Source organism: Cyanistes caeruleus, chromosome 1 (assembly GCF_971803275.1).
Source record: "Cyanistes caeruleus chromosome 1, bCyaCae1.hap1.1, whole genome shotgun sequence".
NCBI lineage: Eukaryota > Metazoa > Chordata > Aves > Passeriformes > Paridae > Cyanistes > Cyanistes caeruleus.
In genome coordinates, this window is record NC_141701.1 from 138574798 (window position 1) to 138601730 (window position 26933).

Below are 26933 nucleotides of genomic sequence, written 5' to 3' on the forward strand. Positions count from 1 at the left end.
CTATTGCACAATCACATCCAGCAGTTTAGTTAATTTTAAACATGGGGTATATAAATAGAGCACAAGAGACAAAATACGTTCTTTCATAACTGTGTCCCCTGGATTCAGTGTCCACACCCCCCTCAGCTATTTTGTTGTAAAAATGTTCACAAAAATTGGAACTGCAAATGTGTTCTCCACTCACTCATACCTATATAATGAATAGCAAGGAGAAGGAGCACTTTCTCACTGGAAATTACAGTCATTTTTGATTTGAAAAAATAAAAAAGCTTAATAATAAAGTATGTGGGTAGCAAAATATTACTTCCATGCTCACTTACTTCCACAATTACTTTAATTTCAAATAAGTCAATTTTAATGACTTCAGAGCAATTTCTTTACCTTATAGACTGCTTGAAACTCTTCAGTAACAGCAAATATTGTCTGAATATTGTTCTCACTGAGTTTCTGTACCAGATGAGCAATAGAGGGATAATCCTAAAAAAATCAATCATAAAATTAAATTCAAATTTGAAACTTGTTGCTAGAAAATAATCAAAAATACTCTGACATCATAAATACAAATCTTCTTTAGAAACATACATACAACTCCTAACTAGCCAGCTCATGCCACAGTATGAAAGCAAAACAATCTCTGTAAACAAACAGGCATTGGTAAGATCTCATATGTGCCTCATAAAGATAGGTGTTTCTTCACATGGGCATTATCACATTCCATGACATGTAAAAGGTTAGGTCCTTAAATTCTCAAAAAATTATCTTCAGTCCCTTAAAACCACTACTTCTTGCACTGTTTCACAAAGAAATGATGAAATAAAACTGAATTAATTTTAGGCCTTTATTGAACAATTTTCACTCAAAGTTAGGAATGTATGAACACACAAACTTAGTAAAGCTTATTGTGGTTACCCCATCTGGTAAATATTTCTCTTTGCATTTTTGACTGATCTCCCTTCCAGTAAACCACAAAGGCAATGTTAACCATACTCTTACCATTAACTTTGCATCATACAAATTCAGTCTTAAAAAACTATTCAAGCAGATATTTTACAGTATTTTTCACTAGTAAGGTATTCTAAATGAAAATGAAGACTGGTGAAATGATAAAATAATGAAACAGCCATCACAGTTTTCTAGTGGATATACAAGCCCATCACTTAGGATGATGTGCCCAAATCACAGGTTGGGCTCTGTGACACTTGTACATCCCTTCCAACTCTGAATATTCTGTGATTCAGTGTGGCATACAGGATTATTAGTCATCAAAAAGGTTAAAATCCAGCAACACATAACCATAGCATCGAAGTTGCCATTTCTCGAAATTTTCCAGTTAAGACTGGATTAATTCTTGCACATTTGCCTTAGTTTAGCTAAAATCACTTCATGTAAACAGATGAACTTTCTAAGACAGTGGTCTGAAACTATACCAGATAACCTGATGAGTTATTTTGATCTTAAGCATCATAAAATATTCATTTCCCTAGAAGATGATATAAAGACTTACGTAATAGTGGCTCATTGTGTACACATTATTTTCCAGATGACATTTCCCATCATTTGGCAGAACAATTCCACCAAGTTTACCATCTCCTGCGAAGTGGAATCCAGCATCCGTGGAAAACACTAATAGCCTTGTAACATTCCTCCAGCCAATTTGTTCCTTGGGAAAAACACAATCAGATTCTTGGTATTTTGTACCAATTTATTTTGAAGCATTGGGGACCAATACTTAAGAGGAAAGTACATGGAAAAGCAGACAAACTTAGGAGAAGCCACATTGCAAAAGTGTCACCCTGGAAAACATTAATTCATGCAAACCTTGGGAACACTTATGTATCATTAAATGTCTGCTTCAAAATATCTACTGCAGGTTCTTCATCAAAGGCAAAAAAGATTATTTTTGAGAGAGACTCTGTTCAGCTCTGAGGAGTGACAAGGTTTGGAAATCAGGCTCTTCAGTGCCAGTTCCACTCCATGCCCTGACCAGGCAGCCCCAGGGTGCTGGTGTGCAGCACTGCTGCATCACTGAACTGCCCAGCACCACACCCTGACAATCACCTGGCTTTGCCAACCTAGTGCTGCACCCAGCACAGTGCCTGCCAGAGGACTGGCCCACAAGCATCCTGCTTCACAACTGCAGGTAATAATTATGATAATTAAAACAGTTTAATTATCTAAACTGCCCTTTCCTATTTTTTTTAATTTTTCCATGGAGCTGAAGCCCTAGCTAATTTAATGAAAGAAGACCATGTAAAAGTGTCATATACTAACAGCTAATACCAAAAAACCCCTATAAGATTAACACTGCACTTTTAAACCAAGACTCCAGATCATTTCAGAAAGTCTTGAATCCATTGATCAACAGCAAAAATAATATGGTAACAAAGCAATAAACTTAGATATTGCTTTTTTGAGATTCCATTCTGTACATAGAATAGTCTGTCAAAAGGACAGAAACAAAGAATCCTTAGGCCCACAAAAATAAGTAAAAAACCAGTTTTCCATCTACTTTCTGAGAAACTAGTAGAAGTCACAATACACCAAATTTCTGCAACCACAACCACAAGAAACTTACAGATCTTTAGAATAATCTGAGAGTAATTGCTTACTCAGGATCTCAGACACTTTTAAGCAAACCTGACTCTTTCTCTATAGCAACTTTAAAAGCTTTGTCTGTACATGCTGTGATCACAACCTCTGTTCAGCACTTTCACATTTCCCAGTTTCATTCACTAACTGAATTCTTCCTCACCAACCCTGTCTTGCTTGCAGGAGGTGACATATTCAAATGCCAGCCACCATAAAACACTAATGTTGCATTCAAACAATTTAATCTAATAGAACAATAAAAAAATAATACACTCACCCCACAAACTGCAACCTGCATTATTGCATCAAATCCACCTTCAGGAGAATCTAAGTTCCCAGAAATGTGCTGTTTACCTACAAGTTCATTGAATTTGTTTCCTTCACTGGTAAGGCTGAGTACATTTTTATAGCTAAATGGACTTGTACAGTTCTGGTCCCCTGTGCAAGGATTTCTGAGTTTGGCTGGGGTTGTACTTATATAAGGCATCACAGTTTTCTCCACAAAAGAGCCAAAGCCTAAGAAAAGAACAATAAAATCCCTGTAAGTTGAAGAATGGAAGTCTCATTTCTATTATCACACAACAGAATTCAAATGCATTATTGCTGAACCAACATCAGAAAAAGTTCTTATATTTATGTCCCATCTTCTCCGCCAATGCCAAATACTTTTATGCTGTTCAACAGGTCCTATGTATTAGAACATCTGCCATAATACTGCTAAATTGAAAAAAAAAAATACTCTTCATATACAATCATGTGAAAAACATCAGGAAGGAAACTTGGGGGGGTTTAATTTTTCTTTTTTTGAATAGGCAAATCTTTCTTACCAATCCGAAAGTCTGAAGTTATTTTTTCCATCTCTAACATCAGAGCGGTTCCGAGACTTTTCACATTCTCTAAATCATCTTTCATAGAGTAGGAGAGGTCCATAAGATAATAAAGGTCAATGGGGTAGTCTTCAGCTCTCTTGAATTTTAATGAAAATGTCTGGGGTTCTCCTGTTTCAGAGATTAAATAACAAACAAACCATTAAAAATTCCGTAACTGCACTGGCAAGAAAAATGCCTTTCTAAGGAAAGGCTGGCAAAATCCTTACGAGGGTTTTGAATTACAGGTGATTCTTTTCTCCTGTTGACTGAAATGCTTAACATCAAATTATGATGAAAAAAATGTCAACAAGTGTTTCAAATGTTCAGCTTCATATTTCCAAGGTAGTTTATCTCCCCAGAGAAAAATCAGCATGCCAAAACCCAAGCTTCTTGTACTTGCTGCAATTTCAGATCTTCACACTTGCAATCATTCTAACAATATTCCTGTAAGACCTAATAACACAATTTTTCAACATCTATTTTCATCCAAGATGACTTCAGTAATTCTCAAAAGTTATAAAACCACATTTTTTAAATAGGTTTATAAAAGTAAAATGAGTTCTGGATGGAATATTGTAGGTTACTTTGAATCTACCAAGCTCAGAGCACAGAAATGGCAGTGAGAGAATAGCAAGTTAGTATTTGCTGCGATTTTAAGCCCAGACCCTGCATTTTAGCTGCAGAAGAATGTAGTCTCACTCTGATGCTGAAAGACAGAAGGATTACACACACACACACCACACACTCCCTTTCCCAGAAACTGGAACTGTATTCTTTTGCCTGTATTTATGAAATAAGGAATTAAAGCAATAGGATTTCCTGCTCCCCTTGGTAATTGAGCTTAAATGGCAGTATTGCTGCTACTCAAGTTTGCTTAATATTAGGAAACGTTTGCTGAACATCAGCAAAATTAGTATAAGTGAGAAAAACATTATATGGGCAAGTTAAATAGCATATGGATCACACAGGTATATAACACAGTTTTCACAAAAAGACCTCCAAACAACAAAACAAAGGGGAAAAAAAGCCGTAACACAAAAAAATCCAGCACAAAAATATATTTAAATTTTCCTCAGCTAATATTTAAAAAAACCTGCACAGAAAGCAAGTATCCCCCTCTGCAAGTACACAGTCCCTCAGAGAACTTATACCAATGGAAGTGCTTACAAACATCTTCTGGGTAATTAGATTCTGGTTGCCCAGGTCCCTGCTTTGTTCTGATGAAGAAATTTCTGTGTCAACAGAGGAACAATAATTGGGTTTGAAGCAAAAAAGTTCACATTAGAAATAAACAGGAGCCATACCAAAATTGCAAAATAATTTTCGTTACTTCCCTCCCTACCTTATGCTGAGCCTGCTTCACATCACCTTCCAATTATTACTGCAACTGCCAAAAAGCAGCTGACCCCAAGTACAAGCTCTTCCAGGAAAATACAAGGCAGCTGTTCAATGTGTCTACAGTACCTAAGAACTCTCCTTGAAGACAATCTCCATTGTGCTCAAGTGAGCCACTAGTCCTGTTTATCCCTGCCCTCTCATTTGAATGAGATAGTTCTCTTTAGGGGCTAGAAATGGTGCACAACTACTTTGTTTTCTCATTACTGTGGTTCTACGTCCACATCTTTAGCCTCTGGAAGTGCTTTACCTAGCAATTCAAAAACTGTGCTGCATAACTACAAAACCACTTTGTTCAGACACACAGACTTTCAGGCAAAAGCAGCACTTCAAGCAAAAGGAAACACTCTCATAACTTAAAAAGTTTTTGCTGACTCCTCTTTCATCCTACACACTGTAGGCACACTGTAGAAAATCAACTACAAAATACTGAAAACAAAACAGTTTTACCTTTCTGATTCATCTAACAATCCATGTTGTATCAATTTTCTCCTAAGTTCTATTGGGAAAATAGAACAAGTGATAATATCTAATCTTTCTTCAAAATAAAACAGTATTTGGAGTACCTAAAAACCTGGAGCTGAATTGAAAGGCTCTGCTATCATTCACGTTATCTGAAAAATAGTAATTTCTGAAACAAAATGGTTACACACAAATAAAAAAATGCAGATGTGGTGGGGACAGAAAAATCATCCCAAAACTGGAACGAAACTGTGCTTACCGACTCTTAGAAGCAGTGATAATTTCTGTGGCTGAATTTGTGTAATGGCTTCTGGTCTCAGCTTCTCTGCAGCACCTTTCTTACGATTTGTTACTTCTCTATTTTCGAGCAGCTGTTTGTTGCCTCTGGGATTTTCTATATCTTCCAGAGGGCAGCCTTTACTCTTCAGTGCTGCCAAGTCATCACACCGGGCAGATGTTGGCTCTCCTTCTTGCAAAAAGTCCTAGAAAACACAGGCAAAAGAGTATCAAGTTCACAGCTATGTGAAAGTTGTTATATTCTACCCACAAATGCTCTCTCTACAATGATCACATCTTTTTTTTCCTCAAAGTTCAGTAATAAAACACATGGTCTTGAAATATATTAAATGATACTACATACATTCAGTGACTACTATTTACTCCAGGAGTTTGCATCTACTAATACTTATTTGTGTATAAGATGCAAGTATGAGGAAAAAAAAAAGCCCAATGTCACCTCCAGCAGAAGTGGGACATCTATTTAAAGTGGCTGCTCTAAAAGTGACTGCAAGTAGAAAAATCTTACATTTTCACACAGTTACCAATAACGTGAACCTACTTATACAGCATGCTTTTAACATTCTTTCCTTTTTAATTAAGATTGTATAAATATACCTTGGTACTCCACAACAAAGTAACAGCTATATGCTGACAGAGCAGGGCAAAGACAGACAAATCTTTATTTTTGGGAAATTCAGCCTGAAAGTAATACCCATAAGCAAAACCAATCCTTAACTTTGTTCTGAACAACAAATTATCATTACTTCAAACCTTAAAAAAGCTCTAACCTCAAATATAAATAAATAAGGCTTCTAATTGAGAAACTTGGCAATTCTGATTCTGCCTCCATCCCCAAAATACGCATATAAATAAATGTATATTAAAACCTGACAGTTTTTGATGACACAGACCTACAGGAAATCTGATAGCTCAAGGCTAAATGACAAAATCAGTCAGTCTAATTAAATGTTGCAAATTTATAAACTGGTTTTGGGGAATAGGAAGTTGGCAATATATAGAAATAAAGATGAATTATTATCTCCTAGCAAGAAACAGGAAAATTTGTCAGTATCCATTAACAAACCAAAGAAGAGCTATAGAAAACATCTTCTTCTGTTTCTAACCTGAAGATGATATGTCAGCATACACTGGTTGTATCTTATATTTTATAGTTTCCTGATTTAATTTTTTCTTAATCTAAGAACATACCCTTTTTGTTTCATAATGAAACAAACTACCCACCCCCAGAAACCTATCTCCTACTCCTCAAGTCTACCAACAACAGAAAACAAAAATTTGAAAAATTTTTTTAGTTTTCAAAAGGAAAAAACCCTTTCAATCTCTTTCCCTGCTCCTCCTACATCTGTATAAAATTAGCTCTTACTCTAATGTCACTGGAAGAATATAATTAGCATACTCAGACTGAGTCCACATTGGAACAATTTTAAATAACTATGAGATAGCCTATAGGGTCTGTATACACTTAGGATTTAGAAAAGGAGAACTAAACACATTGTAAAAAACATTTATATTTAAATCAGAAAAATTATAGTATTTGATTTTTTAAGTACAAATAAGTACTGAACTGAAGAAGTAGAGGAAATTACTATTAATGAAAACAGACATTTCTAAATGGGTATTCACTAAAGTTTGGAAAAAGCCAAACCATAAAGAGATTTTTGCAACACTTACTGTTTTTTTACACCAGCCACAGTTTGGTCCTGCTTGTATACATTCCCCACATGACTTGGCATTAGCTTTTATGCAGTCGCTTCCACCTAGTGAGGAGCACAAATCCGTCACTTCACTTATAGAAAGGTGTTCACAACAGCAGCATTTCACTTTGCTTCACTCTAGCTTTGTAAGCTAAGTTCCAACTACAAAGAGGTTATTAACATGAGATATGACTGACCTACTGCCATTAACATTTGTCTCACTATCAGCATAGTGAGGATGTATTTATCCACATAAATAACAGTTCTAAAGCAGCAATTAACTACTGCAGTGCAATCAAGTGCCTTACCCTGCTGGGCAAATCCATTCCATATCAAGCAACAGAGGACACCAGCACATGTGAATAATCTGAAATTAGTCTGGAAGACAAAACCAGAAATCAAACTGGATGATTTACTGTAATGAGGGGGGGGAAAAAAAAAAAACCAACAAAAAAACCCACCACAAAGCTGTGGACATATAACTGTGTTTGAGAAGAGACAAGGAACACAGAACAAATGCAAATCTAATTATGTTAGTTGTACCAGCTAGACAGTTTTGCCCTGATACAAACAATATTTGTGGTCTACACTGTATTTAGAAGACATCAAACAGGGTAGCTTCTTGTATCATTTTGAAATGCTCTTCTGCTAGGTAAACCAGAAAGCAATGAGAAATCTGATAACACTGTTCACTTGAGGGGAAGAACCCAGACCAATCTTTTAACACCTTATAAAAAAATATTTATGCTCTGAATATTATCAGAGAGAGAAGTCTAAATAAAGCTACCACATCAATACAGGACGGAAACAGAGCTTCTATACTCGCATCTCTGTTTCAAGATAAACACCAAGGCCCTTTAAAAAACATTTTCTTAGGAATCTTCAAAGGGCATTTTACAGATTAACTTTGCACTTAGTACAACAAACTAGAAATTTCCTCTCAAAATATGCACCATAAAGCACCCCTGACAAACTCTACCCATTTTTTCTTATTTAGACAACAGAAAATTAATGGATACCACCCATATCAAAGAAAAAACACTTTATTCAGTGCTGTAAGTATTATGAAAAGCTAAATATTAGCCTTTCATTTTTTTCTGCCTTAATAGCAGGTAATCAGCCAGGGTCAGTTGTCTTTTTAATTTTGATACTATTTTAAATTCCATTTATCTTTTATTTGTTATAAGAGTTCTAAGAACTTAGATGATAACAGCATTTCTTTGTACACCCTAAAAAGTTGTTGCTAATTAAAGCCTCTCCAGTCATCCTGGAAACAAAAGTATTCTTAATAACTTTTTGTTCTAAAAAATATCTTGCAGTACAGCCAAGGGAAAGTGAATTTGGCAGAATCTCCTAAACTGAACATGTACTTTTTCTAGAAGATGTACTATTTTTCGTACAAATTAGCAATGAAGTAAGCAATGCTCAAATTAGCACAGCAGCTGAGCTTTGGGTTTTGCACGCTGAAACACAATTGTTACTTTGCACATCCATCCAGACCTATCAGAGAAGGGATGGCTGCTCCAAAATCTGATGGGGAAAGTTTCAAACAGAAGCCAACCCTTTGCTAACAAATTGTATCCAACAACAGTATTAGATGGCTCATATTTTTCTGATAAATCATTTTGGCTTGCTTTTCAGTGGATGCTATGGTGAGAGGACAGGCAGTCGAGTTTAGACAAAGGAGAATTAAGAGAATATCCTGTTGAACTACTTTGATAGATATTATAAGCACAAAATAAATTACTGGTTCAAAAAAGAGGAAAAAACTGAACTGTGAATTACGTCTTACTTAACTTTTGAACACTACTTACTGCATATATGCAACTAGAATTTCTCTCTGCACATTGCTGCAAGTGCCCAGTCCTTCATTCACAAAAACTTTCAGCCAAGAACACTCTTTTATTAAGTCCCTGAAAAGCAATCACCTAAATTCAACATGTACAACCACAAACCTAGATCAGAAGGGAATGGTGACCCAAAGAATGTGAGCAGGTGGAAGACAGATGAAGGGACTAAACCAAAACTTGGAAAGACAGTGGTTACATGGTTAGGAGCTCACCTACCAGAGCAGGAGTCTGGACAGCAAGTCTTTACCAGGTTGCTCAACTTTTACGTTCTTCTTTCCTGGTTTTATGGTAGGTATGTTGTTGTAGCCAGCAAATCTTGCTTCCCACAAGTGAAAGGATATTTTGTTATTTGAGAAGTTTTGCTTTTAGTACAGCCCAGAATGGGCTGGGCTTTTCAGCAAGACAAAAGGTAAGCTTGCTGGCACCAGCTGAGTACCATCTTTTCTGTCAGCCTAGACAAGAAAATTATAAACAGTTCACCTTTTTAGGGCACGCTCTGAGTGGGAGCACAGCAAGTCCACACAGACTGTATAAATAAGTCAGCAAAGATCTGACACAGTGCTAAAGCTATGATTAAGACCATTTGGGAGCGAACCGCTCCAGTGGAAATGCATCCGCATGATGAATGCAGTTCTGGGCACAGAGTCCTGGAGAAGTTAAGGAGGAAAATGTCCTTTTCCATATATGGCTGCGCCAATGCCTCTCCCGGAGCGACGCACGCAGCTCGCTTCCTTTACCTCCACAGCTTAATGGCTTTTCCAGCTGCCAAGTGCTGGGAAAACACCAGCAGAGATCAGCTGCTTTGGATTCAGTTCTGACTGCTGTCCCATGCAAGCAAAGCCATGCACGCCCTCGTCCTCCGACCCTCCTGCCGGCAGCTGCAGCGTCAAATGCACTCCCCTGCAAGTCCCAGTCAGCACTGGGAACTGCCCTCTTGCAGATTTTTCCACTGAGGGAATAAATCCAAATAACTCCCGAGTACACTGAATGGCCAAAGGAAGCCTTTGGAAACCCTTGGTGTGGAGCTATAACTAAATGTTGTGTCAGTATTTGACCACAGGTGACTGCACACAGAAAAAAAACCCAATCGTTACAAGAAATAAATTCATATTTGATACAACATTTAACTATTTTCTATTATACTTGTTCTCCCCTTTCTAAATCCTTGAAAAATATTCCAGAATTCTTGAAAAAGTGGGTTTTTTTTCTCCCTGAAATAAGCAACTCAAAGCCAAGAGATTGAAATCTCTTTAATAACTGTACCACCACTTGGATCCTTTTTAAAAGGCTGCAAATGCCGTGCTGTTGAAAAACTGATTTTAAAATGATTTCTGCACATTTGTGAACCATAATCTATGTTTGTTAAATATTTTAGGAAAACAAACATGGACACAACCTTAAATGTTTAGATCAGATGCTTTCCAAGTTGCTTTTTTTTGCTGTCTTGACAAACAGCAATGCTTGAAGAAAATTTTTAATTTATAAAATCAGCTTTGATGAAAATTTCTGGAAATTTTAATCTGAAATGAGAGACTCACTGAGTGATAATAGAAAGAAGGAAGGATTATTTCACCATAGAACTTTGAATTTGTAAATTAAGTATTTAGAACCTTTACATTCTGTTAATCATCAAGATATTTAGAAATTAACCACTCCACAGTACTGAAGCCTTTTTAAATTTATTTATTAGAATGGCAATAGCATCCCTGCAGAAAATTAACAGGGCAAATGGGATTGAGGAAGAAACGTAAGAGTTATATACACATTTATTACTTTGAAATTAAATACTGATGGCTATGCTGCTCTCCTCTCATCACTCTCCAGCTCAGCACTGCCACACTTCATACAGATATTAAGGCAATATTAACAACAACGTGTTAGATTCCTGCAGTATTATTCCCCTCAACTAAGCTGCTCCTCATCTCACCCAGTCACACAGTACCCACCAAGCTGATGGCAAACACAGGAAAACAACGCATGACATCTGCCCCTGCTGCATTCTGAACTGTGCCTTACTGCAAAGCTTTCCATTGAAACACGCAACCAGACCACAGGGGAAACATTTCAGTGTGCAGTAGGAGCTGAGCCGTTGTGCAGATGCCACCTTTTTGAGGCAGTATCCACAAAGTCAACTTATATCCCCACACCCTGCTCTAATTGCATTTATAAACCTAGAAATGAATACACAACTCACAGTTTTGGGCTCACTTTCATGCTTCTCACAGCCTAACACTTCTTAGCATGCGCTGTATTTTCATGGGTTTAAATCCTGGTTCAGAAATGCTGCACAGAATTAATTCCTCCCAGAGATGATGTTGTGTTAACAGCCACTTTCACATAGTCCAAGGATGGAAAGTCACTAAAGAGAGCTGCCCCATCCTCCTTGTTGATTATTCACTTTTGTTAATCAGCCTCCTGGCTGATAATTCTTACTGCTTTCCTTTTTGATCAGTGGCAGCATTACTGTGGCCGACAGGAGGGCTGGAGCAAGAAAAGATCTGTCTGAAACTAATCCAACATAGAAAGTGTCTTATTTCCTCCACCTGGGTACAAAAAACACTTATCCTGGTGTGGCAGAAGTGGTGAGGTGAGGACAAAGAAAAAGAAAACTTGGGGTGGGTGGGTAAGTAAAAGCTCCTGCTGCTCAGCCAGAGGCTGTGATTGTGTGCTGGACTACACTGGTCACACAGCCAAGCCCCCACCAGGCATGAAGGCTCCGGTTAAAAAAGGAGCAGGAAGAGACACTTTTCTAAAATAAGCAGAATGAAATAGTCTCTGGAGATGCCTGTTTCAGAACTTGGTGGCTACCCTGCTAAAACAGTTCCTTCTTCCCTCCCTCCAGAAGGGCTCCTGGCATTAGCTGAGGGCCATACTTTTCAGTGTGAATTTTACTGACTGGCAGAATGGATCTCACTGACATTTCTGAAAAAAAAAAGTGGGGGGGGTAAAAGAAGGAAATGAAGAACCAAACAGCCTTAGTGACATGGGACAGCACTTACACAGACACTACAAACCTCTAGCAATGACCTGCAAATACTCTTGAAAGCAGAACTCCCACAACAGATGCCATTAATTACAATCCTCAAGTTGCCTGCACATGAAACAACTCAAACATATTTGCTTGTACAACTATTCACTGTAGAAAAGCAATTTACTATAAGAGAAAGCAGTAAAATGGTATCTTGCTGTTCTGTTCTGAGAGAAGCATATTGCTGAGTAAGGCACCAAAAAAAAAAAAAAAAGTGGTTTTACATGAAGGAGCTACTTTTGATTAAAGCTTTCAAGCCTGTGGTACAGATTTCCCCACAAAACTTAAATTGGTAATTCTTCATTTATGACCTTCACAGCTACTTACTTACCTAATCAGTGTTACTGTGATACTGGAGTATACTTGGAATACACTACACAGTAAGTTCCAGGACCACCATTAAGAAACTACGTGCTGCATTCTTCATTAAACAAGCAGAGATTTGGGATAAACACTGGTGCTTGAATTGCCAGCAATTTTAATCAAAGAACCCAATCCTAAACTCAGCCTGCAAAACTATTTGTTCCCTGGATGCAGACCAGCCTTGTGATGGCTGCCCTTCACAGAGGCCCAGCTCCTGACCTTGCACCATCAGGGATGAGCTAGCAGAGCATCCCCATGTAGGGAAAGTAAATTTGATGGGAAAAGTCAAGATGGACAACAGAAGTGCAGTCCCAAGAGCAGGACTTTGCAACACACCAATCCAAATGGGAATGCTAGAAGTAAGCCTTCCTTCAACAGCCTATCTATCTACCAGCCTAACAGCACGGCTCAAGGCCGCAGTGTTCCGTCTGCCCCTGGTAACTTCAAACATGAACACAGCAGGTTTTGAACTGCTTGCAGTAATATGGAAAGAATGGGATGTTATCCCAGACTGAAGTGCAAAATAAAAAATTCTTTAGCACTGAAATAACTTTTACACAAAAAGTTCAGCACATCAGGACTGTTACTCAAAATGTCTCCTGAGAAAAGTTGAAGGCATAACCACTTCAGCTACCCTGATCCTACAGCATAAAAGAATCAACAGTATTTCACATCGGACTTAACTTCTGTCAGCTATTTCTAAATTAATGGAATAAAACAAGTCTCCAAATACTCATAAGAATCACTTCCATATACACTGTTTTAGCTGGGCATCATATAGTAAAATAATATATAATAAACCAGTTATGACTTAAGTTTCAATTACAAGAGTTAAAATCTATAGAAAACTCATTTTCTGCTTAGGTTAGGGAGACTAGCTCCTCCATTCTAGTTTGGTCCTGTAAGGTCATTTGCCACAATTAGTGTGTCACTGTCAGTTCAGGAGATTCTCCTGCTGGGATGGGATTCCAAAAACAAATTAAAATACACATTTCTGCATGCCCAAACCATGAGAAAAGATATCACAATTCCGCAAGTTTGATATTGGAACTACTGTGCCCCGCTCCTGTGCCAAACATGAAGAGAAAGGCAACTGCTAAGACTCTGAGTTACACTACATTACTATCCACAGTTTATTCATGCAGCTCTAAAAATTTTCCCACAAAATCAAGTAGCTTAAAATTCATCAAAAAAGTGAATGCAGTGGGAAAAATCAGTAGGTGTTAGATTCTAAAATAACTTTGTGTCTTTTGCTGAAATCCCAGCAAGGGCACTCACATCACATGGCCTCTTCTGCAGAATAAATGAAAATGGTCATGTACAAGTATGAGCAGGCTGAGGCCACAGCTCATGAGAACAGAGCAGGAAGGCCATTCATGGTATCATCTTGTCCCCAGAGTATGGGGTGTTTGTTAGTTTATATAGGACTATGCTGGACACAGCTGCTTCAAGACTGAAACACTAACTTCACAAGCACTCACATGGTTTGACCAGATTATTGCTTTTGCATAGAATTTGCTGGTATTTGTTTCTAGGTTTCACAGGAGCTCTCAACTTTCTGATGGTTCTAAATAATGGAATGAAAAGCAACTGGGCATTTCTATGCAAAGTATTTTTTGGTTTTGATTTGAATTATGGAGTGGAAGCAAATCTGCCCAAGATAGGTGTCTGGCTGCAGGGAATTACAGTGGGGAAGATTTTTCTTAATGGAAGACTTAAATTTCCTCTATAATCAGAAAAAATACAGATACTAGGTTTCAAAACAACTGAAAATGATAAAGTTTTCTGGTATCTGACATCTCTCTACAATGAGAAAGATAAAATGCAGTAGACCCAGTTGGGACATGACAGAAGGTGGTAACTGATGCTGGATATTTTACAGTACTGTGGCATACAGAGGAAGTAACGTAACTGGGCTCTAGCCCCTCCTCAGCCCCAAAGGGTTTGCATTCCCATTTCCTGGGAATTCCTACACTACACACTAGTAAGAGCTTTAATTACACCAAAGCTGCTACACATAAGAAAAGACACAGAGACAAAAATGAGCTGATAGTTTTGTCGATAGTTTACCTACTGAAGGGCTTATATAGCAGGAGGTAGATAAAAAAGTGTAAGTGGGGTTCCAGTTACTGTTCCCTGTAATATTTACAGATTGACACATATTGTCCATGACAAAACCCAGAGATTTGTGTTCATAATTTGGAGTATGAACCTTATTTCTTTCTCACCAAATGCTCTACCCTGAAGGAAACTGAAGGGAAACAGATGTATGTTCATATTTAGACACATAAGAGAGCCTCAACTGCAAACCTCCTGTGCTGGGGATGATCACTCTGACCAGTGCACACTGGGCTGAAATCCCTCTCTACTTGCAGACCTGGCCAATCCAAACTGTATGGACTTGTCTAGGGACTTAAGTTAAAAGCAAAAGGAGCGAAAGGCAGCTTCTGGAAAGACAGAAAAAACAACAGACTTCTATGGAACATAGTAAACCTATTAAGACAGGGTAAATTACACACCATGCCTGATTTAATTGTATTTCCATGGGTGTTGCACTGTATTTCTGTGTTTTCACTAGCAAAATCTGTTGATAATTTCTCTTAATGACAAATTCCTGCGATCGGCTCCACACCTAAGTAATACTCATCACAAGAAAAACAAGTGCCATAGCAAATTGTAAAGAAGCCTACTGCTACTAAAGCCCACTCAATTTATTCACAGAAGATTCTGAGATGAAAGGGACACACAAGGATCACTGAAGTCCAACTCTTGACCCTGCACAGGACAGTCCCAAGAATCACACCATGATTTGTCTTTTCAAGAAATATTTCTATTTCAGAATCCACACATGTCCAAATTTCATGCTGATGATGGTGACAGAAGCTAAAGGAACTGGAAAAAGATGCATAGGGCAACTTGAAGATGCAGCTACTGATAAAGAGCCTTCATTGTTCTAGTCAGCAAACCCCAAGTGCAACCTTGATGTCTTCCCTTTGTTCTCAGGCTTTTTGGAGAGCACTGCAGTGCAGGCAGGATTAACACTGGTTAGTCAGCATCATGTTTGAAGGAAGGACTTTTTTTTCAAACAGCGTGTGTACACACTGCCATGCACAAACAGCTTGTAATTCCTGACAAGCTCTTCACAGTACTACCATGCCACAAATCATTACCAATTTAAGAACACTACTTTGCTGCCTTAACCATCCTTGTCCCTGGCTTGGTTTTTATGCACATGAAGACAGTATTTGTATAACTCTTTCTTGACCTATTGAATCATAATTTGAAACTAAGATTCCACAGTTCAGGAGATGCTTTGGAAAGCATCTCAATGCTTGAAAGACAGACAGCCCACAAGAACAAGCAACCTGTGCATCATGACCACATATACCCAACTATTCAAGTCAGGTACTCTTTCTCATGAACATGTTTCTTTCTATTTAAATATTTTTTACCAGGCAGTTATCCACAAACTGCAATTTACAGCACTCCGACAGCTGTATTTTGGAAAACTAGACTAACAAACAGGTGTATTATGCTTAATGTTCAACACTAAATTAGGAGAGAAATACAACTCTGCATGTTCTCCATCAGAGCACGCAGAGACTTGCAGCTACACCTCATTAAAAGATCAGCAATGTGTTTATGTGTTGATTACCAATGGCTTATATCCAATTTAAGCTATAACATTTACATCTCTGACAATCCAGTTTGCAACTACATCTTGCTCTACTCTACACGTCTCAAACTGTTGTGCTTATGAAATCCCATGTTAGTGCATCCTGCCCACAGAACCCAGGGATTCCTATGAAGATACTATGAAGCTCTTTGAATTTTAGGTAAGGACAAAACAATAGAACCTGTTTCTGTGCTGCTTATGCTGACATGCAAACACCCTGCAAAGGCAGCACCTCTCCAAGCCTAAACCACTAAAACACACCAAGCCCACTGTTATCAATACTGTGGTTGAAAGTGTTTGCTGCATCTACAACACCCCCATACATGCACACCTAGAAATCTTCCTCTTTAAGGATAAATATACAATGCGGACATGTTCCAATAACAAAAATATGTAATTTTTTTCCCCTTAAAACTGTCACTGTCAAAAATATACCTTTTCCATACTCTTCCAAACAAGCTTCTAAGAGCTCATCACAACCTTACTGACTCAAAGCACGTTTTCTTCAGAAATTTTTAATTATCACAATACTCAATCTTGCTGTTATGAGTAGGCATTTTTCTGTAACAAATATTTCAGGATTTTCATTATTACAAGCATCTCTTCACACAACTGTGATTAAAACAATTTCAAGAATCTGTTGTTTCAATACTTTTCAAATGCTTTTAGAATCATGAGTTGTTTTTGCCATAATAACATAATTTCTTCTCTAGTCTAAATGTAACATCATTTTTCGGTGGGAGAAAGTGTGAACTGGATATTTAGCTTGATTACATAGTTTTTTCCAGCCTACAAGAGTTCTTGGCTAAGTTTAGCACTTCCATCACAGATTACAATCAGGAATTCCATATAATGATTTAATCCATTCTAGTAGAAAACATGGGGGTCTGTTCCATGTTGTAGTATTAAATTCCTACACACTCTGCACCGCTTACTACTCCCATAAAGATACTATTTAATTTTGTGCAACTTAAACCTCACATTTATCCACAAGGGGAAACGAAAAGTTTAGTTAAGCATATAAATATAGCTCTTACACAGCTGACTGTAACTGATGCTTCCGAGGCTGTACTGCCTCCATGACTGTCACAACATCTGGCTAACCTTACTTTAATCCAGGCTTTTCTGTTAAAGGAAAAGCAGAACAGAGGAAGTCTGTTCTTAAGTAAAAAGCTGGAGAATTTCAGTTAATACAACATCTCACTCATCTATTTCTTTAAGAAAAAACAATTGCAAGCGTGTTGTCGGCTGTTGCTGCGGGTACTGCAGGAAGCCAGCAGCTGGCACACGGCAAACTCAGCGGAAACCTGTCTGTCGTTACATGGCAGAGCTCACCCACCAGGAGCTATCATTAACACACGGTACAGTTTCAGCAGCCAAAACCTAGATGAAAGCTAACTGCAGCTGAAAGAATCAGCAGCGCTGCAGCATCACCAAAACAGCAACCTCTGACCTTGCACTAGCACTCTGGGACCTCCCTCACCTTTATCCCAAGCCAGGATCTTGAGCCATCCCTTTTCTCTCCATGTCAAAAGCCATTTTCTGTATGCCTCAGTGAAACCAGACCTCCACATGGACAGAGGAGTACTGAGGAAGCACCTTGCAAGAAGGGGCAGGTGGCTGTCAGACTGACTGCCCTTCAAAATTACACTGGGCTCTCTGCTGCTAAACCAGCCTAAATTCAGGCTGTCACAGGCCAACCATCCTAAGCTGATCTCAGCTGAACTGTCTATAAATGTTCTGTAACACAGCCAGCCAGTTTGGGGAACTATTCTGATTTTATTTTTACAGGTTATCAGAATAAATTAGTTGCCTGAAAAAATTAACACAAGCAAAGAGCAAAATACTGAAGGATTTTAGATTTGTTGTAGTTGCTTGTTCATATTTTAGTTCAGAATTTAAACAGCAAAACCATAAAATAATATTTACAGATAATATTCAAATATTTAACATCAAGTTTTTAAAAGATTCACTATATATTCACTATTCAAGCACAATTCAGAATGAGACTTGTGCTGAAACAACTCTCGTCCTCAGCATTCTTTTAATGCCAGGTAAGTGTCCAGAAAAATGATTATGCAGAAATAATAAACTGGTCATCCCACAGAACTACATACAACCTTAATAATCTGTATCTGTGAGATTCTGAATATAAGTTGATTCTATATATATTTAATTTTTCATACATATGTATTTTTGTGTACATAACTAACAATGACTATTAATTCAATGGCAGTAATAACTGGCTAGGCAGAAGCACAAACTGAAACAAACAGTGGACTTCATCCAGATTTTGATGCAAATTTGAACACTTGCAAAAAAGCTCATCAATCTCAGGAAAAAGATAACTTCAACCTTAAAAGACTTTTTAATAAAAATAATCAAAACCAAAACCACCCAGACACGTCAGAAAGTATTTCATAAAAAGAAGTCCTGGCCTGAACAATCTGCCTATTCATACACTTCTGCTGCTTTCCAGAGCAGGATTTTAAGCCTGGAGTCCACAAGCTGCTTATAAGAGCACTGCAAAAGATAATAAAAGATGTGGCTTCTTATAGTAGCCAAGTACATCTACCAGTTTGCTACTAGTGAAACCCAGGAAACAGCTCTACTCCTCCAAACCCTAAAATTCCCCACTTTGCACCCTTTATCTCTCTGGTGCCAACTGCGGATGATACTTTCACCTCTTAGCTGTGTCAGTGGAACAAGCTGAGCAATAACAGCCTGCTGAGTGATTTCTCACCTGATCTAGCAAGTTAAGATGGATTACTCAAGTCAGAAGAGCACTGAAGCAGGCACGAGCAGATGCTGTGAGGTTCCACAGCAGTTTATGCCAACCTATCTCTGGAGTGGCACAATGCCACACGCTCTCGCTATGAGTTGCAGGTTTTCCCGTTCCTGCCCAGACTCTGAAGCACATCTGTTGCAATGCATGTGGTCTTCCAGATGCAACAGCTGATCTAACGGAAAACTAACTTTTTGCCAAGCAATTTTTCAACCAGAACAGTTATTTTAATAATTAAATGTATAGCACTATAACTTCCACAGCTGATGCAAGCAAGATGGCAAAACTGCACAGCTACAGGGAGGAGGGACAGGTGACACCTACAGCTGGTATAAATTGCTGCAGAACCACATTCCTGTGAAAATGAAACACAATTTTAGTTAAATTCATGGTTCAAAAGCCACTGGAACATTTTACAAACCATGAAATTCAGGTAAATTTGAAAACCAATTGTCTGCTGCAGAGTTTTGAGTTACTAATGAGTGAGCTCTTTTTTTTTTTTTTAATTCTGCAGAGACATAGCATTAAAATTGCTTCCAGCTACAAGCAAATGTTAATCATATTAAACACATATATTCATTTAGAAAGCAAAACTGCATTGTGAATTGTGCACCAAAAATCGAGAGTATCTGTGCAAACTCTTTTATTACTACCCAAACTGGACAGCTGGCAATGGTAAAAATGCTGGCAGCAATCTTACACAGTATGGCTACTCCTTAAACCTGAAGTTGTTTTTCACTGAAGTGACATATCTGTAACATGGCTGTGTAACGTTTTAGTTTAGCCTTTGAAAACTTATGTAAACAACATGTGTAGTGGAGGGAGTTACCACATACATAGGAAAAAAATGTTTATTGCTGTTTAATGATTTTATGATGCATATTTAACAACCTATAGCTGATATGTACAGCATGTTCTTCCAAAAAAGGAAATTTGCTGTTTCCTTTCTTATGCTCAAGTCCACACCCAGAAAAAATTACACTGAAGTTCTTGTACATTAATTTCTCACACTGATTTGTATTTGCATAGAAGGAACAAAACAACACAAAAAATCACTCCCCATTTTTGAACTGCACAGTAAAAGCAAAGAACAAGTGTTATTTTCTAAAATGCTATACTTTCAGATGTTTTGGGAATGCACATAAATTATATTCACGTGTGACAGAAAGACAGATTTTTAATCTGTTCTGACACAAAAGCAGCAAATTGACAATTCAAAAACTGTCAAACCTTGTATTTTATGCAGATGGGATATAGCATGCCTTTCAGCTTTGGGACAATCTCCACCTGGCATCACAAAGTCAGCACAATAATACATACTAAATACAACCTTGCAGAAGCGCATAAGGAACCTCTGAGAAGGTAATTCTTGACTTTATCCTCAGCTCACTAAAACTAATTTCCTAATACACAAGCAAATAAAACATCAGTGTAATAAGAAAAAAGACCAGCCAGAACTCACTGGCAGTACATCAACCATGCTCACCCTAGCCAACCTTGCAGATAATGATAGCAAAGATTTCCTCATTTCTCCTTTTCATTAACAGAAGAGGGAGCATTTCACTTGCTGACTGGACAAGCCTTCAGCCACTTCATTCTCACATAATATTGCTAACATATCCAAAGATGTGTTAGCAATATTAGAAGTCATCCCGATACAAAATTTATTCCAAATTTATTGATAACAAACTACTAAAATCTGTCATCTTTTGACACCTGGAAGAGTGCTTTAACACCAAAAATATTATGTTCTTTCATATTTATCTCCACCTCAGAAACAGGCCTTCCTTTTAGGTGAACTCATCATTATAAAACCTCTTTACCTGAGAGGTGGAAAACCAAACAGCTGAGGCAGAGCTGGATGCTGCCAATTTAATACTTAAGCTGCTGTATTTCTGCAGGGTGCTGGCCAAGCTACTAGAATGCCAGGTCTTTCAAATGACCTCCCATGGTCACCAGGATGCTCTGGTTACCCCACTGCTCACTGGGAGAGCATCCTCTGCTTTGTGGAAGATCATTCTCAGCAGGTCTTGCCAGCCTACAAGGACCCAGAGCAGATGAGGACAGAACAGATGGACAGATCTAGCTTTGTAGAGCAGCTTCCTGCACAGGGGGAAGATGTGACTCTTGGTGCCATTGCCCAAGGTTAGCACATGTTAAGACACATTAAAAAACAATGTCACCAAAGAAAATTAAGAAACACCAGAATGACAGCTTATCTCCCTTTTCCCCCTGCAGAATGGGCACATCCTTATCTCAATATTTACTTCAAGGGCAAGATTATGCCAAACTACACATCCCAGTCTCAGGTTTGTTTTCCAGAGACCAAGTATGCACCGATATCCAAAATACCACCTTTGACTCATCACCATTTCCTAAGTGAAATACCGACTCTTTCTAAATTAATCTAATACAATTATTTTTCTTCTCTTCTAAGTAACCACAAATCACTCATCTTTGAATGAGAGTAAGTTCAGTGTTTCAGTTCAGCCCAATATATAATTACTGTTTTTCATTCTACCACAAAGGATGAGAAAAGAAAGATTTCTCTTTCTCTGTTTAGCTTCCATATAAAAAATGCTTCTTCTTGTCTATCTATGAAGTTAAAAAAATATTAATAGCTATAACAGGAAATTAACTACATGTAAATATTTTTTTGTAGTATAAATGCTACAGAGAAATTTATAGTTTAAAACAACAAGAATTCACATAAACACCCCTTCTTCCTGCTTTTGCACTAGAATATATCAAGAGCAGAAGTTAAAACTAAGTAAGTAAGTTAAGTATAAGTAAATGATCTCATACAAAACACAAAGCAGAAATAAGAGAACTACAGATATGATGACAATCATTTTGGGGGCAGAAATACTGGGATTAGATATTGTATATGCTGCAGTTTATGACCATTATAAAGAGGAGTCTGCACTTAAACATGGTCTTACTGATGAGAATATTTGAGAAAGCAACTTTCATAGTCTAATGATTTGCTGACAAAATGTGAGAACTGCATTAATTTAACAAAGATTCTCAAAACATTTTTCTGTGATATAAAGGAATGAAAAGGACGGTGAGAGAAGATCAGTATCCTCTTAGCTCTTACAAGCAATAACAAAGTTAAGATTCCAGCCTCAGCTTTGTTACTCAAAACTTTCCCCTCTAATAAAACCACAAGAATAATAGTGGCATTTTGTTGCTGCTGTTGGAAAAGAAAAAAAAAACACATGAAACTGCTTTTAAGATAGAAAGCATGTTTCATAACCCATTTTGCAGCTGACTGTAAAGAGAAATGAGAAAGATATAGCAAAAAAAAAATCACTGATATATTAAAGAGCCTCTGCTCAGTGACACCCCAAAGATGTTTCCAAGTAGGAGTTTACCTTTTGCAAAAGAAAACATTAATATTATAATCTCATCAGGCTAATTCCCCTACCATGTGCTTGGTTATATGCAAATTTTGTTATAGAGCAGAGACTCTACCATCTCTCTGAACATATCCAATCCATTAATGAGAGAATACAATAGCTCAGGAAGTCCACTAATCACGCTGATTAGTTTATGAATAAAAAAGTAAGAGAAGGGGGTTATTACAAAAATACAAGATGTTTAATAACAACATTCTGCTAAAGAGAGCACCTTGAGTACTGACAATCACGTTATTTAGTGATGTATAACAAACTTCCTAGTGTCTCATTTTTCATTCACAGAAATTAGAATTTTCGTTTTCTGTGTAATATTCCCAAGATAATCTTTTCAGCAAGCTTACATGTCTTAAACTGGGCTAGAAACTCACACAGCTAAAGCACACAAAAATTTCTTACAATGAAGCTGTAAGAAGCTGTACTTTTTACTGGTACATACACTAATAATTCATATGGTGGGAGAGAAAAAAGTTCAGAGAAAAAGTCTTCTCATAAATTTATTCTGACTTTCAATTTTAGGAGTTCAGGTTACTGGACCACACCTACACAGAACAAGTTAGAAAAGAAAAAAAAAAAAAGAAATAGAATTTGTCTTCCTATTTGTGGGTAAACACAAAAATGGCTTTGTAGGCTACCCCAGAAATGCCATAACCACAACAACTGACAGATACTGGTCAATACTGTGGTCCCCTCTGGTTACCGCATGACAAGGAACAGCATCCTTTTTAGAAAATTTGCAACACAATACACCACAGAACAGAGCAAGGAGGAACTACACAGAAAAAAGGAGAACATATCTGCCACCATAAATTACAATATTCAGTAGCATTAGAACTATCCAACATATTTAAATTTTCTAACATAAAAGGAGCATTAAATCAGACACAGATATTGCCAGTATCTATCCAGGAGACAGAACCGCAGAATTTGTTCATCTATACATTTGTTCTCAAATCTGATACCCCCTCCCTCTTGAAAAGCAAACAAACTTCCTCTTCAGAAAAAAAAAAGCTAATGCTCCCCTACAAAAAAAACTTATTGTCATGTACAGCTTTGAGATGTGTTTTGTCTAAAAAACATCCCTGCACTCCTACACCAGAGTAAAAAGCCTTGAGTTTCAAACCAGCAATGTTAAAACTGGCAGTGAGAACGCTGCTATTAGAACATGACTTCAAAGCAAGGTGAGTGGGGCAAGTGAAACAATTTGTAGAATCAGCAATATAAAGACAGATGGGAGATGAGAGGCAGGAAAACACAGACTGAACTCTGAGTTTTCTGCTGCAGGGAGACCGGAAATTTTCTACTGGGCACAGAATATAGCAGCTGACTTAAAAATCTAGTCATGGGGGAACAGTACATATACTGGCAAGTACTTTTTAATGACACTTCCAAAATAAATCTAACTACATATTGCCTTAATTACATTTTTAGGATTGATTTAATTTATGTAATTGCTTTATGAGCTCTACCAATAGAAGCAGCTTAAAAGGCAAAGAAAAAAAAAAAGTAGAAAAAAGGCACTCACAACAAGCATTCCCTCTCAGAGGGCTGCCGGCAGCTCCCAAGAATTAAAAGGATGCCAAAGGGATTGGCCATCCAAAACAAAAGTTGGAAAAAATAAATCATATGATGTTCTAAAAAAACCAAAGGAGGCAGAATAGGCTCTGCTCTTGTAAAGTATGGATTCTGTCTTTTTCCAGATCTGTCAAATCAACGTCTTTTCCAAGTGTCACATGAGGTGGCATGAACAACCTTAAAGCTCATTAAAATTAATACTGATTGAACGTCATTTGTGCAATGTCTCACTGATTACAATAGTCTGTCTTACATGGAAGGGGTACCAAACACATCTGTAAAGGAATGAGGAGGAAGAGGAAGGTCAGGTATACCAATGGCCACCAAGTTCCATCCAGCCTTCCTCCACAAAACTCACCCCCCACACCATGTGAGAATTACCAGAGAAAGCAGCAGAGCCCACACATCCACGTCCTGTGCAGCAGTGACAGGTGACATGAGCAAAGGCTGCACCAGGCATCATGAGCAGGTCCACAATGAAGAAACCCAAGCCCCTGGACCCCGTGCAGGAGAGGAACAACAGGGACTCTGCATGGCTGTCCACTAGAAGGAAAGGGAGCCCGATGCAGAACGAGAGCCTTTGCTTACTAAAAGGGTCCCATCAAGAGAAGGTACTTAACAGCCTGTTGAGCCATCACAGCTGCTGTACCATGTTTCAGTACCAAGAGCCATTGCCAACCACGAAGCCTGTAGAAGATGAGAAGCTGGGAGAACCACAAGCTAAGTGTGCATCACTCAACTAAATCGAGACTGGGTGGAAAGGTAGGCATGACAACTATTTACAAACAACTGACGGGCACTCATACCAGCAGCAGCAAGGGAATTACATTCAGGGCAAGGGAGACCACAGCACGTGCCCAGGCCATGTGTGCATGGCTCTCCCCAAGTTTGCCTTTCTGCTACCCAAATTATCTAGTTCCTGAGCTGCTGCTATAGCAAATATGCTTTTTTCAAATCTGACCTACAGCATAACTACCCAATGAGAGTTATAGAGAGGATGGTTTAGAGAGAGGAATGAAATCATGAATCAGGAAGAAAGAACAGCAGGAAAAGTTCTCAGAGTTTTTTCTCAGCTTTGGGAATCACTTCCCAAAGGAAGTGGTGTAAGGCTAACCACTTGAGTAATTTAAAACACTCAAGACAAAATTCTGCACTCCCATCAGAAATGCATGCATATTCTCAGAGAAACAAGCATCCCTCCAAATCAGTCTTTCACAAGGGTGGGCATTACTAGGGACATGGACAGCAGACTCCTGAACACAGAGTGCAGCATGAACTCCCTGGCTGCATCCACAAAGAACACCAGTTTTAACTGCTGACATTTAATTTTGAAATAAATATGGTTCATTTATCATGTGGCTGGCAAACAGATACAGCACTTACCAGCTCAAACTTTGATTCAGGTAATACTATGCATGCCTGTCAGCTTTTCACCTTTCAGCTTAAATATCTTTGAAAAGGACAAAAGTTGAAGGTGTTCACATCTTAAACTTGTCTTGTCTTGCCAACCTATTGCCAATGGCTCACTGTTTTTGCAACCCTTATAAATAGAGCCTTAGGCAAGCTTGCAAAATGCTACTTAATCATTCCCCAGAGGCGAGTAATATTTTTTGTGACAGGAGAATGAATCATTGGTTTCGTCGCTGGGATGGATGTGGACAATGAATGTCTTTGCTATTCTTAGTCTTGTTCAATTTAGCCTAACTTACATCTTACTAGTAGTATAATACTACTTAAAAACCCTACATACAACCAGGAACTACAAAGCCCTCACTGCTACCAAGCTGTCACATTTCTCAAAACTAATTTTTCTCACACTACCACCATCACCTGCCAAATGATCTGTGTGCCAGGAGTACAAGTTATTTAAATCTGTTTCCACAAACATAAAATCCTGCTTCATTTCAACACCTTAGCACACAAGTAGCATTAGCCGTGAGTGGTTCCACTAATCTAAATGGAGACAATCCTTACTCCTAAAGGCTTGTGTATCTTGGCATGAATGGGACTGTAGCAGCAATGGCAAATCTACCAGAAAAATCAACATTTTCACCCAACAAGTATGTGCACATGTGCTGGCATGAATGGACTGTTGTATTCTATCAAGGACAAATGAAGAAACAAACATGAATGCTGATCAACGTTTTTTCATCAACAGTCACAAAGACTATCTCCTGAGTTTAACAGGCAGTCTGATACTTATTCCATAACATAAAGACATCTGACATGGGCCTAAACAGTGAGTCAGAATTAATTTCTCATCACTTTTTTTACCACCAGTAAATAAAGGCATTAGGAGACAAAGCACTGCGCTCCTTTTCTGCAAGACTTTTCAGAAATGCCCATGCTGGACATGGCATAGAGGCCTCACATCCCGACACAAGTTTATAGCAAGCTATAGAGGCTCAGAGCCAGTTTGGACGGATGGAGCAGCCAAACGCTGCAGTGCGACCATCCCGTCATTCAAACTGCACACAGCCCGCTCTCAGCGCTCTCCTTCTGCAGATACGGGCAGGTCAAAACCCTGGGTGCTCAAGGTCCTGCACTGCCTCACTCCTTTCGTTCCCATTCCTGTACCTTCAGCGCCCGCTTCCCGCGGAAGGCACCTTCCCCCTCTGGACACCCGCCCTCGCCCGCACTGCCGGGAAGCCGCCCGAAACTTTCCCAGCCGAGTGCTGCCCCTTCCCCGGGCACCACCGGCGGGAGGCGGCGGCCGGCACAGGCTACGGCACAGGGCACGGCCTCCGTCCCTCTGACAGAGCGGGGCCGGGGCGCTGCCAGGGTAGGGCCGGCGCCGAGCGGACAAAGGCCCGGCCGGCCCCGGCGGCACGGGAGGCCCGAGGCCGCCGTCCCGCCGCCACAGGAAGCCGCAGGCTGGGCCCGACACCTTCCCGCCCACAGCGCCGGGCGGGCACGGCGGGAGGCGGC

At 38.7% G+C, this 26933-nt stretch overlaps 1 protein-coding gene across 7 annotated transcripts in view; it reads right to left on the reverse strand.

The window, feature by feature from the left end:
- The window catches only part of ITGB1 (integrin subunit beta 1), a 42903-nt gene that overhangs the window by 15477 nt on the left and 493 nt on the right, over nt 1–26933 (reverse strand). For 2 of the 7 annotated variants that reach the window (XM_086863267.1, XM_086863256.1), the window contains exons 2-8: nt 7618–7687; nt 7287–7372; nt 5575–5797; nt 3417–3587; nt 2867–3105; nt 1505–1660; nt 382–477 (exon numbers count right to left, since the gene is read on the reverse strand). In XM_086863267.1, coding sequence (XP_086719393.1) covers nt 382–477; nt 1505–1660; nt 2867–3105; nt 3417–3587; nt 5575–5797; nt 7287–7372; nt 7618–7687 — 1041 coding nt within the window. Of the gene's footprint in view, nt 1–381; nt 478–1504; nt 1661–2866; nt 3106–3416; nt 3588–5574; nt 5798–7286; nt 7373–7617; nt 7688–9371; nt 9612–26582; nt 26909–26933 lie in introns of those variants that run through there. The other 5 variants (XM_086863311.1, XM_086863301.1, XM_023920547.2 and 2 more) reach the window with 5 other exon arrangements.